The sequence below is a fragment of the Dermacentor silvarum genome, chromosome 11 (genome assembly GCF_013339745.2).
Source record: "Dermacentor silvarum isolate Dsil-2018 chromosome 11, BIME_Dsil_1.4, whole genome shotgun sequence".
Taxonomy (NCBI): Eukaryota; Metazoa; Arthropoda; class Arachnida; order Ixodida; family Ixodidae; genus Dermacentor; species Dermacentor silvarum.
The window spans coordinates 119,285,052-119,304,771 of record NC_051164.1 but is presented as its reverse complement, the minus strand read 5'-3'; the positions used below and the strand labels follow the sequence as shown (position 1 = coordinate 119,304,771).

General features: G+C 46.6%; 1 protein-coding gene across 1 annotated transcript in view; it reads right to left on the bottom strand.

The window, feature by feature from the left end:
* The window catches only part of LOC119432861 (nuclear pore membrane glycoprotein 210-like), a 238,239-nt gene that overhangs the window by 133,471 nt on the left and 85,048 nt on the right, over positions 1-19,720 (bottom strand). The window contains exons 8-9 of the mRNA XM_049658424.1: positions 3,298-3,404; positions 3,097-3,237 (exon numbers count right to left, since the gene is read on the bottom strand). Coding sequence (XP_049514381.1) covers positions 3,097-3,237; positions 3,298-3,404 — 248 coding nt within the window. The remainder of the gene's footprint in view (positions 1-3,096; positions 3,238-3,297; positions 3,405-19,720) is intronic.

Here is a 19,720-nt window from a genome sequence, read left to right as displayed (position 1 = left end):
TTGGTTTAGGTATTAGAATTATCTGGGCCGTTTTCCATTGCTGTGGTATTATACCAGATAGCCAGCATGTGTTTATATACTTGGCAAGTTGTTCTAGAGAGGCATCATTGAGATTTCGGATCGTCTTGTTTGTTATTCTGTCTAGTCCTGGCACGGATGTAGTATTTAGCTTTTGTAGAGCTGCTCTCAATTTCGTTTCGCTAATCTTTTCGTCTAATTGTCTGTTTTTGGTGCCTGTGTAATCTGGGTGAGTTGTTGGCTTAGCCCGAGATAAACACCTTGTGGCTATCTCGTCGATAAAAGTTTTGTCATATGCAAGCAAGATTTTGTTTATGTTTTGTCTGTACCTGGCTTTACTTTCCTCAGGATTCAAAAGATGCCTGAGGAAGTTCCACGTTCTAGTAATCCTAACTGATTATCCATATTGGTGCATGTTGCTTCCCATTGTTGGTTACAGAGCTGTTGTGCATATGCTTCTATATCTCTGTTAAGCCGGGCTAGCCTGCGTCGGAGCGTCCTGTTTTCAATCGCTTGCAAGAATTTTATTAAATCCCCTATTTCATTTTGTGGAGGCGCATAGTAACTTCGAAACTCTGAAACTGGACACTGCCCAGTGCTACAGCCATGCCCGACGAAATCTCCTAGTGAGATACACCAAGGCCTTTTTGAGTCATCGTTTCTAATATGTTGTGCCAACATGATACTGCCATCTTTAGTGGCACCGATGATCATATTCTGGGCATGTTGGTTTAGTAAATTCTGGGGTGAAAGGCACGTAGACGACACACATAAGAGAGATAAACATTATGAAAGGCATTAATGAGGATGCCTTTCAAATGTTGCTGGTGAAGAATCCATGCACAAGTGCTCAAGTCATCAATTTGTGCCAAAGTTTTGACAAGCTATGGAAACAAAGCGTCTTAGCTTGGCACACAACAACCACGGACAATTTTCTAGTGGCAATTAGAGTGTACTAGAATATGGTCGAGTGGGACGAGTGGCTGGGGTGGCGCATGCTTTGCAGTGAGGCGCCGCGCCCGACGTGGAAAAATACTGGGGCAGCGCTGCGGTCGAAGTGGATTGGGCTGCATCAAGGTCGCGCCGTTGGAATTTGTTCTAGCGATACTGCTCGGCAGGGTCATTCGTACTACTTCGCGCGCTGGTATTTGCGTTCAGACCGATCAAATGGGGTTCATAATTGCATATGACATGTATTTATGCCTGAAGAATAAATTCCTTTCCTTTCTCTTCTTCATTTATTTTTTATCAATTTCTAATGCCGCTCGGTGATTGCGCGTGCATTGCGTCCGCAGTGTCGGCTTTCATTCTACTATGTTATTGTACGGTTCCCTTTGGAGAAAAAATATTTTTCTCCTTCTTGAAGCAGCATTTATCTCTCGTGTGTATTGTTGCGCATATAGTTTTCTATCAGTAGTTCTTGCGAAACGCAGACGAAGCAACATATGTAACCTTCCTGCTTGCCACTTCAAACAAGTAAAGCATATCTGCGCCATCCGGCGCCTTGTACTTAAGTTTACTGGAAGCATTGGTATAGATTAAAAAAACAGAGTAAACTGCAGTGCAACACTCCATTCAAGTTACCGCCTTTCTCGCGTAACAGAATCGGAGTAATTGGTACGGGGTCATTTATTGCAGTCGGACCTCAAGTGCCGAAAACGGTTTTAGTTAGCCATTCTATATGCTCGCGGGTTCAATCCAGGTTGCGGAATTCGATGGGAACGAAATGGAAAAAAGACTCGTGTACTTCTATTTAGGTGCGCATTAAAGAACCCCAGGTGGCAAAAACTACACTGGGTGCCTCATAATCATATCGTGATTTTGACACGTAAAACTCAAGAATTTGCTTATGTTAAAAAAAGAAAAATGAAAAAGCAGGTGGCTGCGTTCTTCAGCTTATTTCTGGGGGTGTAAACAACATAAATTATTCTCCAGTCTGATTTCCCAGAAAGACATATTACGTTTATCCTATATTTCATGAGTAAATGTAATGCCGTTCCCAAATGTATGACCGCTCAGCTCAGCAGCTTGTATATTATAAACGGCTGCGTTCAGTTATCCAGTGCACTATCAGAACGATTATAATGAAACAATTAAAGGAACGGCATGTCTCACATACACGTAGAGATATGTGCAGATCTGTTGCGTCCGTTGAAGAAAAGTGTGGTACCACATGGGGCACTCAGTTTTAATGGGTTGCAAACATGGTGAGACTGTCAAAAATTCTTCACGTCATGTATCTAGTGGCGGCGCCAAGAAGTCCAAGCGGGGCAACTGAGAAAGTATGCGCGTAGCCACCAGCGCATGCGAATGCTGAGAAACATATCATGCATGAGGTGTGCAGTGCCACTTGGCTCCTCTTTCAGGCTTTGATGATGATGACAAAATTCTTGACATCACCTTTGAAACGGGATGATTACGAAAAGTCACTAAGCCTGCTTGAGGTAGTTGGGCATTAACTACATGCATAGCTGCCTAGCATTTTGCTAGTCTCTTTTTAATACTTTATATCTTCCTTAAAACCTTTTAGTCTATATCTATATTGTACAGTTACCCATGCCTGTAATGGATCCGGTTCTATCAATCTTTTCCCTGCTTACTAGTTATTGCTTCTCTCTGAATGCGCTGCACCATCTAGCGGCACCACCGTGAAATCCATAGGTTGTTTTCAAAATGCGATAGCTGGTGAACTGATCATTTCTCATTGAAGAGCGGTGGCAAGACAGTGTATCGCTACACTGCTTGCGTACTGCATTAACATCGTCATTCATTGTGCCATGGGTTCTGCATTCTTTTTTTTAGGCACTGGTGCTGTGACACAACGCCAGAGTATGCATGCATGTGGAATTATGCCTTTGACCCATGAAAAACATATTCTTGTGAGACTACATTTCCAGTAAATAGTCATTTGTGCCCCAGCTTATGTTCTGTCTGTTCTTTCCTTTCTCTTTTTAGCTGGACAGCACTCAATTTGACTTGCCAACATGTCTAGAAACAAAACAATCGAGATTCAAAAATACAAAACTTTAAAACACAGGCATCCCAAGGGAACTTGAAAGATGTCTGCGCTATACGAACCAGTCGCTGGCACCCCTGCAGCTGTGCCCTAATCACTGTCTTCCCCGTCCGGAGTGGGCGCACCTGGTAGAGGGTACCATTCTCCGTGGAGTTGAGCACGTCAAAATACTCGGCTGGTAAGTGGACATGCAGCTGCAGGCCCTGCAACAACCAAACCCTAGACTGTGATGCTTTACTTGAGCACACAGAGAGGCTACCTACCTTGCCTGCGTGAACCTGATGGTGGTGCTCATCAAACAGCAGCACCAGAATTTGGTATATGCCCTGGCGCTCCAGCACCCAGGACACCCCTGGGGACACAGCCAAACCTGCCAGAAAAAATTACAACAATTCCGAAGAGAGATTTACGCCTTCAATACCTTTCGAGTGCCAATTACATGAAAAGGCGATGATTTCATAATCAAGGTAGGTGCCCAGTTGCAACAGAATTTAAATATGTTGGAATAGTTGTCCGACAGACCTTATGCAAAGATGAGAAAGGCACGTAATGGCGGAAGAAACTGTTGCCTTTGTTGCCATTAGGGGATATTACTGACTTACCATCAATCTGCCAGCAAGGTACCACAAAGACTCCTTTTTGTCAAGCAGCAGTATCCACTCTGGTCACACGATGACCAACTGAGCTCAAATGACAAGGTGCTACATCTGACAACAAACCCATCACTTGTGGAGACACAAGTGTAGGCATTGCATTTCTCCTGCACTGCACATCCTTTAAAATTGCATCTAAGCTTCTTTTACCATAGGTCGGCGCACTCACTCATGAGTGCACTCACTCACACTCACTCGCACTCATTTCAAAGGCGTGAGTGCGAGTGTGAGTGAGTGCCAGTGAGTGTGAGTGCAGGTGAGTGCGAGTGAGTGCCACTGAAAGTGAGTGCAGGTGAGTGCGAGTGCGAGTGAGTGCCAGTGAGTGTGAGTGCAGGTGAGTGCGAGTGAGTGCCTGTGAGTGTGAGTGGAGGTGAGTGCGAGTGAGTGTGAGTGCAGGTGAGTGCGAGTGCGAGTGAGTGCCTGTGAGTGTGAGTGGAGGTGAGTGCGAATAAGTGCCTGTGAGTGTGAGTGGAGGTGAGTGCGAGTGCGAGTGAGTATGAGGGCAGGTAGGTGAGTGCGAGTGAGTGCCTGTGAGTGTGAGTGAGTGGAGGTGAGTGCCTGTGAGTGTGAGTGGAGGTGAGTGCGAGTGCGAGTGAGTGCCAGTGAGTGTGAGTGCAGGTGAGTGCGACTGCGAGTGAGTGTCAGTGAGTGTGAGTGGAGGAGTGAGTGCCAGTGAGTGCGACTGGAAGTGAGTGCAAGTGAGTGCCAGTGACTGTTAGTAGAAATGAGTGCGAGTGCGCGTGAGTGCCAGTGAGTGGGAGTGCAAGTGAGTGCCAGTGAGTGTGAGTGGAAGTGAGTGCGAGTGAGAGTGAGTGCCAGTGAGTGTAAGTGCGAGTGAGTGCAAGTGAGTGCGAGTGAGTGCCTGTGAGTGTGAGTGGAGGTGAATGCGAGTGAGTGCCAGTGAGTGTGAGTGCAGGTGAGTGCCTGTGAGTGTGAGTGGAGGTGAGTGCAAATGAGTGCCTGTGAGTGTGAGTGGAGGTGAGTGCGAGTGCGAGTGAGTGCCAGTGAGTGTGAGTGCAGGTGAGTGCGAGTGAGTGCCTGTGAGTGTGAGTGAGTGGAGGTGAGTGCCTGTGAGTGTGAGTGGAGGTGAGTGCGAGTGAGTGTAGGTGAGTGCGACTGCGAGTGAGTGTCAGTGAGTGTGAGTGGAGGAGTGAGTGCCAGAGAGTGCGACTGGAAGTGAGTGCAAGTGCGAGTGAGTGCCAGTGACTGTGAGTAGAAATGAGTGCGAGTGCGCGTGAGTGCCAGTGAGTGTGAGTGGAAGTGAGTGCGAGTGAGAGTGAGTGCCAGTGAGTGTAAGTGCGAGTGAGTGCCGGTGAGTGTGAGTGGAGGTGAGTGCCAGTGAGTGTGAGTGGAGGTGAGAGCCAATGAGTGTGAGTGGAAGTGAGTGTGAACGTGGTGAATGCTTGTGAGTGTGAGTAGAGATGAGTGTGAACGTGAATGAGTGCTGAGTGGAGCTGAGTGTGAACGTGACTGAGTGCTGTGAGTGTGAACGGGATGAGTGCTTCTGGGTGTGTAGAGGTGAGTGTGTACATGAGTGAGTGGAGGTGAGTGCAAGTGCGTGTGAGTGTGAGTGCAGGTGAGTGCGACTGCGAGTGAGTGTCAGTGAGTGTGAGTGGAGGAGTGAGTGCCAGTGAGTGCGACTGGAAGTGAGTGCGAGTGAGAGTGAGTGCCAGTGACTGAGTAGAAATGAATGGTGGTGAGTGCTTGAATGATAAGCAGAGGTGATATCGGTTCAGCTTGCTTGCGGAAAAATGAAGGCACGTTGTGTGTACAAGCTCACTAGCGGTGATGACTTATCGCACTAGCAGATTGTGCACGCCAAGATAGAAACCACTCACTAAGGTCGTAATAATCCAAGCATCAGGCATGAGTGACACAATGTATAATGAGATGAGCGGATATATTATATTGCGATAACAATTATATGGACACTCCAAGAGAACTTCTGCCGTGGTCGTGGGCGTCGTTGTGAGGTTCCGTATAAAGTCCAAACACGGTAAAATCGTCGCAGCGTGCCGGCGGTACGCTGCGTGTGCAAGTGCAAGCTTGCGAGGGTCAGCCGACACTTGCTCCTCAATCTCGGGCGCGCGAGGCAAAAGGCGGGGTGGAAGCGCGCTGCTTCTGTCACGCGTCAGGCACTGGGGGGGGGGGTCGTCTTGCTGCGGCGGCGGCCGCGTGGGTGTCGTATCTCAAAGCGATCTGCGACGTAGAAAAAGGGCGCCCGCGCGCGCGCCTCCTCTTCAAAGCGATTTGCGACGTGAACAATGTTCAACTAGAGCCAGTTACTTCGTATGCGCCGTGTTTTCGACGTTTAGTTCGCTTTGAAGCGAGAGGCGGCACGAAGGTCAATTCGCTCGCGGCTATAGCTGCGCCTCCTTACTCTAGCGTTCTGACAGCGAGTTTCCGCGGTCATCGAGCGAGATGCATTCATGTTTACCTGTTCGCGCGTGACACCGTGCTTGTCTATTTAGTTAGTAGGTGAATGTGTACAAGTTTATACGGCCCATTAAACTACTATCCTTGCTTCGTATAGCTCTCTACCTACTCATTTGCTATCGCAATCGAAGCTTCGCCTTTCGAGTGAAACTGCAACATTTTCTTTAATACACCAGGGAATATGTATGGGCTGGAGCGCTGATGGCAGACATATCCAAATCATGACCGGCAAATTTTGCCATGACTTCCACTGAGTGAAGACGTTTAATACCGTGTGATTTGCTACAGCTTCGCTGCTCATCAGCCTTCAGAGGGTGGAATGGCTCCTCATTTTCTTCCTGCTTCCCTCTTAAACGTACACGTACAGGCTCCTTATTAAACAGACAGAGCGGAAGAGGGACTAGCCAAGTTAGCACAGAGTAACAGACACGCACGCTCGCATACATGGAGAAAAAGCGAAGATGCAATGATAGATACCGCTTTGTTCTCCCTTTTGTGTTTGTTTTGGCGTTAAGTGGTTAACAAAGTATACGGACAGTCAATCTCTCCCTCTATTTACCGCTCTCCTGGCTCAATCCGACCGAAGGGGAGCTTAGCGAGCATGGGCGGCAAGCATGTACACGTCTAATGTCAATGACAGAGAGATGGACAGAGAGAGTTTGGGGCTGACGTCAATGTTTATGTCACCATGAATGTTTATGTCACCATGAGTTGTGCTAGTTTTGCTCTACTTTGCAGTGTTAATAAACCAGCTCTTTTTAATAATTTAGTCAATGAATCCATTAATTTGTATTTATTAAAACATAACCTTATTGCCTTCCTCTGCACCCCTTCCATTCTTGCAATGAGTTATATTGTGTATGGAAACCAAACAATATTGGCGTGCTCCAGCACTCTTCGAACAAGCATTTTGTAGGACAGCAAATTTTATCTGGGGCCGCAAGACGAAGGTGTCTTCTCAGAAAGAAGAGTCGGTTTAGTGCTCAGCATGTACATTGATTTCCACTTGAGGTTGTTTTGTTAACATGGCTTTCCCATCGGACAGCGTATGTTAAAGTGACACTTAAATATTTACGCTGAAATGCACAAATGAGAGTTGTGTCATTAATAATGTAAGTAAACTCAGATATCTGTTTCTTTCTTACTGTTAGCGTTACAGATTTTTCGGCATTTAGGGTCATCTGCCACTCCTGACACCAAGAAAAGGCAGAATTTTGTATATGGTGATTATCACTGTGATTAATTTCGCGGTACGAAATACAATAGTCAGTGAATAGACGGATGTTACCATGTAATCCGGAAGGCAAATCTTTTATGTATATTGAAAATAAAGCTGGGTCAAAAACACTGCCTTGGCGCACTCCCGATGCAACAGGTGCTAAATTGGAAGCTTCGTTATTAATATACACGAATTGGGAGCGGTATAGATCGGCACAGTGACTCATGAGTGCACTCACTCACACTCGCACTCATTTCAAAGAGGTGAGTGCGAGTGAGTGCCAGTGAATGTGAGTGTAAGTGAGAGCGAGTGCGAGCGAGTGCCAGTGTGTGTGAGTGCAGGTGAGTGCGAGTGAGTGTGAGTGCAGGTAAGTGCGAGTGAGTGTGAGTGCAGGTGAGTGAGTGCCAGTGAATGTGAGTGCAAGTCAATGCGAGTGAGTACCAGTGAGTGTGAGTGCAGGTGAGTGCCAGTGAGTGTGAGTGCAGGTGAGTGTGAGTGCAGGTGAGTGCGAGTGAGTGCTAGTGATTGTGAGTGCAGGTGAGTGCGAGTGAGTGCAGGTGAGTGCCAGTGAGTGCAGGTGAGTGCGAGTGAGTGCCAGTGAGTGTGAGTGCAGGTGAGTGCGAGTGAGTACCAGTGATTGTGAGTGCAGGTGAGTGCGAGTGAGTGCAGGTGAGTGCGAGTGCGTGTGAGTGCAGGTGAGTGCGAGTGCGAGTGCAGGTGAGTGCGAGTGAGTGCCACTGAGTGTGAGTGCAGGTGAGTGCGAGTGAGTGTGAGTGCAGGTGAGTGCGAGTGAGCGCCAGTGACTGTGAGTGGAAGTGAGTGCGAGTGAGTGCTGTGAGTGTGAGTGGAGGTGAGTGTGAACGTGAGTCAGTGCGGGGCCTGGAAGAAATTATGGTGAGCGAGTGTGAGTGAGTGTTCTCCCACACTGCCAACCTATGTCTTTTACTTACTAAAGTGCTTCATCTAACCTAAGCATACCTTCTAAAACCTAGCAGCACATGATAAACATTTGTAGCATAGTTCCTGGCCTTGTGTTTGTTTATGGTGTCATTTTTGAAAGCATCAAACTGCTTAGACCAGTCTAAAGTATACCATGCTCTGGACTGTGTGATCCAAGCACCAGGAAAGTGGACAGTAAAATGCATGCAGGGCTCAGCACACAGCTCACTAGAAGGGTTTCTTGATAACAAGGCTCCAAGCTATGACAATTTTCACTGCGATGCTCACAGACTCGGTGTGAGCAGGACTGTAGGCAGATAGCGGCAACAGATGGAGTAAGTTTCCAGATTTGGCAAAAACTTGGGAGTGCTCAGCAGCATGAGATGACTTGTGTTAGCTGCCAAATGCCCCAAATAGGGAGAAGAGCCATGATGAAACAAGGTTAAGTGATGACACCTTGTTCAAGAAGTACTGGAGTCATCACAGTGGCTGTCGAAATGGCAGTTCCACGCAGTGATGGGCAAAAGGTCTATTTCGCATCATTGCCTTGCCTAAGGCACCTACACTATGAGCAAGGGAACTACCGTTATTCTAAAACACCATTTTGGATGGTGCACACTGGTTCAGAAAAGAAAGGCAGGCAAACAATGGAAGCACATGTGCGTCATCGTAGGTGCAAGTAAGTGTCACATCACTCCAGCATGTCTGGTTGCTGAGCTAGTTTCACAGAGCTGCTTAACAGATGAACTGGAGTTGATAGAGAGGGCCGGACTTGTTCTGGCTCAGACTGGGTTTCCAGACATTCCAATAGCTTCGTCAGCAACTAAGGACTGTAGATGTGTGAGATGTGTGAGCATTTGCAGACATGGGGGCATGAAGGCGGCAGCGTTGGATAGCCATTGAGCCAGTTACAGACATCTGTACCATGAAGACGCTAGTACAGTTGAAAGAAGGTATGCCAAGGGCAATGCAATGAATGCTGTGGAGAATGGTGGATTGGTTGTGTCAACACTAGCAATGAGCACAAAACCCACAACCAGGGTTCACAGAGTTGTTGAGGTGTCTGCATAGCATCCTATGAAGTGCCCACTGCCAGCAAAGCAACATAGTGAAAATATTTTGTGCTGTTAAATGACCATGTATCAACAGCAACCTCTCGATGTGTTGTGGGGCGGCGCTGCGGGAACATACTGTGTGGCGTTAACTGTAGTTGGAGTGAGAGCCCTCTCTGGTCGGCCATACCAATGGTAAATGAAGGCCTTGAGATCCTTATATGTAGCAATTAAAGGCGGTGTGATGAAGACACCATGCACTGAAGATGATGCACACCATCGCAGCAGCAGCATCGCGATCACTAAGCGAATACAGAACCTTGAGCACTGTGACAGCGACGGCAGAAATGCGCCTGGAGTGTCCATTATCGCAATAAAATAGTTGTTTTGGTTATAGTGCGGTACCGCTTATAGTGCGGATATTCGTGACTCCGACGACTTATGTTATAAGCGGTCTACACTGTACTTAGATTATTTTTTGCATACCGCCTAAATAGATAGTTAGCGTCAATAATGAATCAACTTCTCCAATATTATAATTAGATTAAATGTGTCAATGAGGAGATTGTAGAGCAACATGAAAAAATCTAGATACAGCTTTCTGTTGCTCAATACGTGCTACATAATAGTTTTTCTGAGCGTTAAAGAAGCCTGTGAATACACGTAAAATTGCCGCGCAACTGGCCACTCGAGGCACTTTGCGTATATTCGCGCGCTTCTTTCACGCTCGGAAAAACGTTTTTATGTAGCACGTACTGAGCAACCGAAAGCTGTATCGGGAGTTTTTAATGTTGCTCTACAATTTTCTAATTTACACGTTCAATCCAATTACATTTCAGAAGTTTGTTAATTAAGAGTAATTATGTAATTAAGCAAAATGCAAAAAATTATCTGAGTATCTGCAAGCAATGGCAAACAACATTACCTTGGTTCTGTCCACCTACGTGGCATTTACATATTTTTAAATTTTTGTGCATGACAGTTAGGACACACTGTGTAAGCTATGCATTTCCTTGGAGAAAGTTACAGTTGTATTGCGCGCTAGTTTACTCCCACACTTGAGTTGGCCCCCATCCAAATTTGAAATTGGCCCACCCCCAAATTTCAAGTTGGCCCATTCTCAAATTTCAGCTGACCCACCCGCAAATTTCAATAGCCTACTTGTAAATTTCAAGTTGGCCCACGCCCGAATTTCTTTGGCCTACCCCTACTATAAGCTTACCCATGCATTTTCTATGGAGCCTTATGTATCCCTACAAGTATTGCCGCTGATCCATTTCTTTAATTGTTCCTTATCTCTTGTAAAGCTGCCAATCATCTACAGTTATATATTATAACGATTAAACATTTTAAGTTCGCAAATTACACATTTTTGTACAGATAGAAGGCATTACACTTTTCGCGTGACGGACCTGTGGTACTCGCCAAAGAATGTTTATGCATTAAACATTGAGCTTACCTGACGACTTGCAGCCGCTTTTACAACCCAGTTCAAAACACGCCGGCATACTGCATGCTCGACACAAGCCAGGCTTCACACCTCCGCAGACCAACGCGAGCTCCTAACACTAAAACCTCCGAACAAACTTTTGCAGGATGCAACAAATACGCATCACCAAAAACCCCTCATGGGACACAGCCACAGCGAAGAAGGCGCACAACCAGAAGCGCTGCTAGTAGCGCGACTCGATCGCCGCGCCGTTCGTTCTCACACTCACCACGGGGCCCACGTTTTCAGCGGAGCTGTGAAACTGAGTTGATTTTATTAACGTTGGCAAGAACTGCATCACCGTCACAGCATCCAAGTCCTCACATTTCTCCGTTGAACGTAATTGTTGTTTTTGTCGAGAAAGTCTCAACTCTTGCCCTTGTGGACACTGGTGCCGCTACTTGTGTTATAAATGAAAGACTCTGTTGCTCCATCCGGAAAGTGATGACGCCAGTTGCTGGCGTAGCCCTCCGTACCACAACAGCGCAGCATGTTCAGCCGTTAGCAGCTTGTACGACCCGAGTTGTAATTGAGGACATTATGTACATTATTGAGTTCATTGTGTTGCCATTCTGCTCTCACAACGTAATTCTTGGATGGGATTTCCTCTCACGACACAAAGCCATCACCGACTGCAAGCAGGCAGAAGTCGAACTTACTCCGTGATGCCATCTCCATTCAGACGATTCTCCCGAACATCACCCTAAATAAGTCGTCGCTGAGGAGACGACATTCCTTCACATGCCACTGTTGTTTAACCTGTGTCCTGTGAAATCATCTTTGACGCCACTGTTTTGTTCGCCCCTTCTGAGACATTCATTGCAAAAGATACTTTACTGCTTTCCTTCGCGACCCTCGATTTCTCGGCTGGTTTCAGTCATATTTTTGTCTGCAACCTTTTGTGCGCTCTGCTCACATTGCTCCATGGCCAATGTCTCGGCCATGTCCACCAAGCCATTCAGACCCTGCACATCGTCGACGTGCCAGATGCTACTTCTCGCGACAACCTTACTGACATCAGCACTCTTTCTGCTACCGACAAATTTTGCACCGACATCTTTAGCCCATCCATCGCTGACGGCCTTACACCAGATCAGCGTTCGGAGCTCATCGCCGTCCTGTAAGATTTTCGTTCTTCTTTCGACGCCATTCAGCCTCCCCTTGGTGCGGTGGTGTGGTGTGTGACAGTGAACTGTCACGCACCACATCGACACGGGCTCCCATTCACCACTGCGGCAACAGCCATACCGTGCGTCTCCTACGGAGCGCCGTGTGATTAGTGAGCATGTCAACGACATGCTTCACCGCCGCATTGTTCAGCCCTCTCACAATCCGTGTGCCTCGCTGGTTGTCATTAAAAAGAAGGATGAGTCTATGCGCTTTTGTGTTAACTTTCGCCACCTAAATAAGATCACCCGCAAAGACGTGTACCCTCTACCGAGGATAGATGATGCCCTTGACTGTTTACAGGGGTCTGAACTCTTCTCTTCACAGGATTTGTGCTCAGGGTATTGGCACGTACCCATGGCCGACGCTGACAAGCCCAAGACAGCATTTTTATCACCCCTGATGGACTTTATGAGTTCAACGAGATTCCTTTCGGCCTCTGTAATGCCCCCGCAACGTTCGAGCAAATGATGGACACTGTTTTGCGTGGCTTGAAACGGTAAACGTGTCTGTGTTACCTCGATGATATTGTCATCTTCGGCTCGGATTTTACTACGCATCTTCACTGCCTCAGGTGCGTTCTGACGTGCCTAACCAATGCTGGGCTCGAACTGAATCTTAAGAAATGCCACTTTGCCGCTCTAAAGTTAACTATTGTTGGCCACGTCGTGTCTAAGTACGGCATACAACCTGATCTCACGAAATTGCGTGCTGTTACCGACTTTCCCAGACCGACAAATCTCAAAGAACTTCGCAGTTTCGTCGGCTGATGTTCATACTTTCTATGTTTTATTTATAACTTCACGTCTATAATACGCCCTCTGACACAGCTTCTGGGTAGCCCCAGCGACCTGTCATCATGGTCTCCAGCCTGCAATCAGGCATTCACTACTTTACGACGTCTTCTCGCTTCGCCTCCTATTTGTGGGTCACTTCAATCCTGCAGATCCGACGGAGGTACACACAGACGCCAACTGGAATAGGTCTCGTCGTCACCCTAGCGCAACGAAAAGCCGAGCATCCTGAATATGTTGTTGCTTATGCCAGCCGTACACTTACCAAAGCAGAGACCCACTATAGTGGAATCTCGATACGATCACGGCTAATAGGAATTTCTGGATGATAAAAATTTTTCTGTGGTCCCGGCCGAGCCCCATTACTTTGCAAAGTGCTAGAGAACGGTTGTTACGAATTGATTTTCGACCCGCGTCGATTGATACGAATAAACGCCGCCCAACCGACGGCCGCGAAAAAGAACAGCGCGCAGTCACGCGCTTTCTCCCTTTCTATTTGGTGCGGAGGCACGGACGCGGCGCCGGACAGCACGGAGGCCGCGACTGGGCGCGAAGAGTTTGAAGCGGTGGCGCTTTTCTTGCTTTTGCGCTTTTCCCCACGCAGGCGTGGGGAAGCGCAGCCGCCGCAGCGAGTGAAGGTTCGTGCGGTCTATCGCTTCAACGGAAACTGAGTGGCGTAAGCACAGCGCATACAAAGGTCAGAGCCGTGTGGAGATCGCTTTCAAGATACGGTGCAGGCGACAACACCAACAGCCGGCACAGGCGCAAGTACAAGAACGCATTTGTTGGCAGAGTAGAAGCCACCCCCCCTCCCCGCTTTGCTCCTTTCGCGCGGGAGATTGCGTCGCCAGTTACCCTTGCACCTGGTTGCAATATACACGCCCAGCACAGCGTCGCCTCCCCTCCCTTCTTCCCACACCCCCACGGCCTTTTGCCCCATGGAAGTCACGTTTGCTCTCCAATTGCATTCGCTCTCCGTGAAGGCGCGCGAAAGGTGCGCAGCGACAATTTTATCGCCCTTGGACTCGTGCTCCACGTCTCATGCTCCTCCTCCGCATAGCCCTCGTTGATCTCTCCCATCGGTTGGCGCACCTCGTTGAGAAGCGTGCTCACTACCGCCCTTGTCGGCAAGATATTCCCGCGAAAGCCGCATTATAACCGCTATTTCGTCTCACGCGGCTGCACTGTAAGTGGTCTGCGTATACGTGGAGTTCTATGGGAGGGTAAACGGGAGTCGGAAAAGGCCGCGTTGTAGCCAGTTCTGCACTATAAACAGTTACGTTATAAGTGATCTATACTGTAAATGCTTTTTACGTGCGTGTGCCCGAGTGAGTTCACCTCCGACTCTTTAATTTAGCTAGTTTTAATTGTGTTTCGATGATACGAATTTCGGCTAATACGAATATTTTTCATCACCCCGTGAGATTCGTATCATCGAGATTCCACTGTATACTGTAACTGAAAAAGAATGCTTATCCATCTTATGGGCCCTTAGCAAGTTCTGCCCTTACTTGTACGGCCGCCCATTTGACGTCGTCACGGATCATCACGCCCTTGGTTGGCTATCAAATGTGAAAGACCCTCGTGGCTGCCTTGCCCAAAGGGCTCTTCAACTTCAAGAGTTCGACATCGACATCGTCTACCACTCTGGCCGCAAGCATTCAGATGCTGATGCTCTGTCGCAGTCTCCTCCAAGTCGGGCTAGTTGGTTGACATGCATGGTATAATTTTTTAACTGCGCTAACACACACTGACAAGGACGAGGTAGACAAGACGTGCGCAGACTCGCAACTGAATGTTTAATGGGTGAAAATGACATATATACAGAGAAGAAAGTTGCGAGTCTGCGCACGTCTTGTCTACCTCGTCCTTGTCAGTGTGTGTTAGCGCAGTTAAAAAATTATACCATGCAGTCTCCTCTGCCTGGCAACCATAGTTGCCTGTCAGCACTAACACCTGTCATCTCGCCTCTCAACATCGACAGAATTGCTTCAGTACAGTGCCACGACCCTGGATAGCGGCCCTCCTTGACCTGCTTTACGAAAAACCGACACGCACTCGGCGGTGCGACGACAATGGCGAACATGAGAGGAGCAGCTACTGGATGCGGTTGACGGGACAATGGCACAGCGTCGGCAATTTCTGCTTCAATCACCTGCTGAATAGCGGGTGATAGGTAAAGAGCAGGACGCGGCTGGGGCTGTTGCTGAGCAAACTGTACCAGTGAGAACTGCCGAGCTACTTCCTCGCATATGAACACCTGGAGCTGTGGCGGCAGTGTTGACTCTCGCGCACTCCGCTGCCAAGCTGTTCACTTCGCCATTCGCGACGACCCTCTCCACCGACGCAACTACGTATCCGACGGCCACAGAAGGCTACTCGTCATACTGCGCAGCCTGCGGTCCACTATCTGCGCATTCTTTCATGTTGACCCGCAGTGCGCCCAGGCTGGAGTGTTCAAAATATATGAACGACTTCTTCAGCACTACTACTGACGACAGTGGGCATGTCGGCTGGCCTCACGTCGGCATCATGTCAAATCCGTTTTTGTTTTCTTCATGCAGTTGCTTGCCTTTGGATCGACAGCGGCGGCCAGAGGAATGAATCGCACGCTCATCTTCGCTGAACCCATGGGACATTTTGAAGACAGCGCATAAGCCTACTTCAAACCGATTTGGGAGCTGTCACGTGCGGCTACATTGACGTCACCAGCCCAGGACATAAATGAACAGCATCCATCTAATTTCTTCATTGGGCATGTCGGCTGGCCTCACGTCGGCATCATGTCAAATCCGTTTGTTTTCTTCATGCAGGTTAGCGACGATGTTTCATCCTGTCAAATGCGATGACCCATTCTTTGTCCAGCTGACATGCCCACGCACCTTATGCATAATCTGCTCTGTTGGATGCAAATTGCTTCTCTTTGCTTATGTTGTGTGGCGACGTCGAGCTTAATCCTGGCCCAGACGTTTAACAGTTGCTTGCGGAACTCTTAGAAGGTCAGAAAATTATTCAGAAAAGGCTGGATGGTATTGAGTTGAAGTTAAAGAAAGTAGAAGAAGTCGTTTCTGCTATAACTGAAATGAAGGCAATGACATATAAGCTGGAAAAAAGGGTCGGAAGCTTAGAAAGCAAACTGGTAGACCTTGAAGATAGAAGTAGGAGAAATAACTTGATTGTCTTTGGTATCCCGGAAAAAATTTACGAAAGTTCCGACGAGCTCAGTGAAAGCGTACTCAAAGGCGTATTTTCTGACGTCTTAGGCACCCAAATATCATCTGCAGAAAGGATTCACAGAATTGGCCGCAAACATCCAAGTAAGCCTCGCCCAATAATCGTGAAACTTATTGATCATCGCGATAAAGTAGCTGTACTAAAAAACGGCTTTAAACTTAAAGGTACAGGTATCTCGATTTCCAAGGACTTTTCAGAAGCGACACGGCATAAAAGAAGAAATCTTTGGGAAAACACGGCGGAAAATCGAAGGGCAGGTGAAAAAGTGAAATTAACCTATGACAAAATTCGAGTTGATAGTACTCTATTCGTTTGGGATGCAGACCGCGAAGAAAGAGTGCCAGTTCAGGGGAATGTCGTTAAGAAATCGCAGCAGTGAACCGAAGCAGAGCCAGGCAAATTACTTCGATGTATTCAGCTTAATGCCCGCAGTAATATTAATAAACTTGATGACTTAGAAAGTATCATACTTGCGCATACACCACATGTCATTGTAATCACCGAAACCTGGTTACATTCAGAGATTAACGATGATGAAGTAACACCTCCAGGGTACCCTATAGCATCTATCGGAAAGACAGACCTTCCCGTGGCGGTGGCGTAGCTATTATGTTTAAAAGCTACCCAAGTGTGACCAGGCTGCCTGACATAGTTGGAATTGAGTGTGTCATTATGAAAATGTATCTTGAGGAACTTCATCTGGTGGTGGGTGCATTTTATCGCCCTCCGGAAGCCGATAGAGCCTTTTTTGATGAAGTGAATGATTTTCTTTGTACCTGTAATACAAATTCATGTAATGTACTCTTAGCTGGCGATTTTAATGTTCCTCACGTTAAATGGGACAATGACTTCCCAGAGCCACTTTCTAGTGCTGCTGAGCCTTTGGTCGACATTGTCCTTTTCCATGACTTAACAGAGCTAGTAAAACAAGCCACCCGTGTTCAAAGCAACACACAATCTATTTTGGATCTTTTTCTTGTGAGCGGCAGCATCTTTCGTCGAAATCCGACTTTGCACGTGTTTGATGGTGTATCTGACCACCGAATGTTATCTTTAAGCATTCCATTGCGCATAATGAAAAAAGTGAAAGAAGAACGCATGGTGCCAAACTTTACATGTGCTAATGGCGTCGCCATTCTTGACTTGTTAGATATATCATTTTCTGAATTCAATAGTTTGTACGAGTCACGCACTTGCTCTGTTGACGGTTTGTGGGTTTTCTTCAGAAATCTTGTAATGAAATGCGTTACATATTACGTTTCCACAAAGATTATCAGAGTACATTCTGTTCGGCCATGGATGACAAGAGAAGTAGTGCGCACGCGGAGAAAGCTAAAGAAAGTGCGCAAAAAGCTGCGCCAGAACTCATCACCGGCTTATGTATAGAAACTTTCCGATATGCGTCTACAGTTAAATGAAACTATAAAAAAGGTTAAAGACTACTATTTTAATACATCTTTGAAAAACTTTCTGCTTTTGTCTCCCGTGAAGTTCTGGCGACACTTGTCACCTAAGAAGCGACAGGCGTACAAAATCCTAATTAACAGTGAATTAGTCACCGATGAATCACTACTTGTGTCCATAGGCGTATCTACCGGGGGGGGGGCAAGGGGGGCACTTGCCCCCCCCACTGTCAAAAGTGGGGGGGCAAAGTGTGCCATTTGCCCCCCCCCCCCCCTCCCCACTTTTGAAAGCGGGCCCTTTCGGCAGTATGCTGGAAAGTCCAACAAAACTACAGCTGAAGCTAAATTTTCTTTCGTACTTGGTTTCTCCGGTGTTCAGCTCTCTGAGCTAAACAGGGCATTTTGTTCATATCTGGGGATAATTAAGCGCATGATATTGGTAATCTGTAGGCAATGCTCCAGATGGGTGGGTTAAATGCGCATTTTGCATTAGAATACGTATGCAAGTGGTCCATTGTGTTATTAGTATGTTTTACGCGCGGTGTAAAACTTAGACGGCTGTGCTGACATAATTACAACTACAACTGAGGTGAAATTTTGCAAATATAAGGGGAACAATACTCCAAGTTTATTTGCGATGGTAAATGCATGCTGATCAAAAGAGGTTAAAAAAAGTGTAACCAATTGTTCGAAAGTATCACGCTGCTGCTAGGTTTCCCAATGTCGCAAGAGAATTGTGGGTTTCAGATATTCTATACTTTGAAGGAATAGGCAGATTTTAAGTGCAATGTGTCGCATAGTTTTAACGTTTCTGGCTTATTTAGAAGCGATACCAATGAATATTTAACCCTCATATTTTATTTATTTTTACTTTTTCATGCATGATATACTAGGTTCGCCTGGCGTCCTCACTGAACTAAAGGAGGCAGTTTCGTTTTGTTTGGTGACTGTAAAGACAAGTTAATAGGTGATGTGTAGGCGAAGTTCAGAGTAGATGGGTAATTGGGCCTTTCGCAATAAATTACGTATGCAAGCACTCTAGAATGTTATGAGCGTGTCTAGTGAGCGGGGAAGGATTGAGCCCACTGCCGTGGCAGAACTATAAAAGCCACCAAGACCAAATTTAGCGAAAATTGGTGGAATGCTATAAAAACTCTGTGTGAAGTTAAATGTGGCTGGATCATGCACAGCCTTTGTAAAATGATTCTTATTCAAGTGTTAAAGCCTGTGCTATGGCAGCGGTCAGCTATAGCTGTAGCAACATAGCTGTAGGTTACAGCAGCTTTATATTTTGTGGAATGGAGAGGGAACACATGGTAATTGCAATTTGCGACAAAAGTTTTACGTTCTTGATCCAGCTAGAAGCGTTGCAAATAATTTTTGAGCCGTGGTTTTTCTGTCCCTATTTTAACCTCGGTGTTACGATAGCCAGTAACCTTAGTTGGAACTCGCACATCTCTCACCTTTGCGACTCAGCTTTTAAAAAGCTTTGCTACCTGAGGCATAAATTAAAACACGCTCCTTCTGAAACCCGTCTTATCGCCTACACCTCCGTCCTTAACTCGAGTACGCCGCTATTGTATGGGATCCCTATACTAAAGCTAACATCGATGCGCTAGAAATAATACAACGTAAAGCAGTAAGGTTCATCTTTTCGAAATATCGCTCAAGTGATTCCCCAAGTCAGTTAATGGCTGAACACAATATTCAGTCCTTGCAACTAAGAAGAAAAATTCACAGGCTTAGTTTTCTCTTCTTACTGAGTAACCATAAACTATCTCTTCCTCCCGAACCTTATATAACACCCCTCACTGCCCGTCGAACGAGACATCGACAAGCTGCCGCATTAACGCCTTATAATGGTAGAACCAACGTCTTTATGTATTCCTTTTTCCCTCGCACAGTAACTGAATGTAACAGCCTACCTTATAGCAAACTTGTCAGCATTGACTCAATAGCGTCTATTACAATCTAAAATTACTACTTGTTGTTACGGAATATTGTTTCAATTTTGTATCGTTATGCATTATTTATTGACTTACGCGTTGTAATAATTTTGAATTATATACTCTTTCTCATTACATTCCAATGCTTCGAAAATGGGCTTATGAAACAGTGTTTCAATTTGTATTTGTCACCCTCTATGCGTTATTTAGGTGCTTCACTCATCATGCATTCCTACTTTGTATTACATTTTTCCGGAGCTTTCCTACTCCTTCATCAATCTATTGTATTTTCATTTTTGTATGTACCTTTCCCCCCCTGCCTGGGCGTTCTAAGGCCTGTAGTATTCCTACATA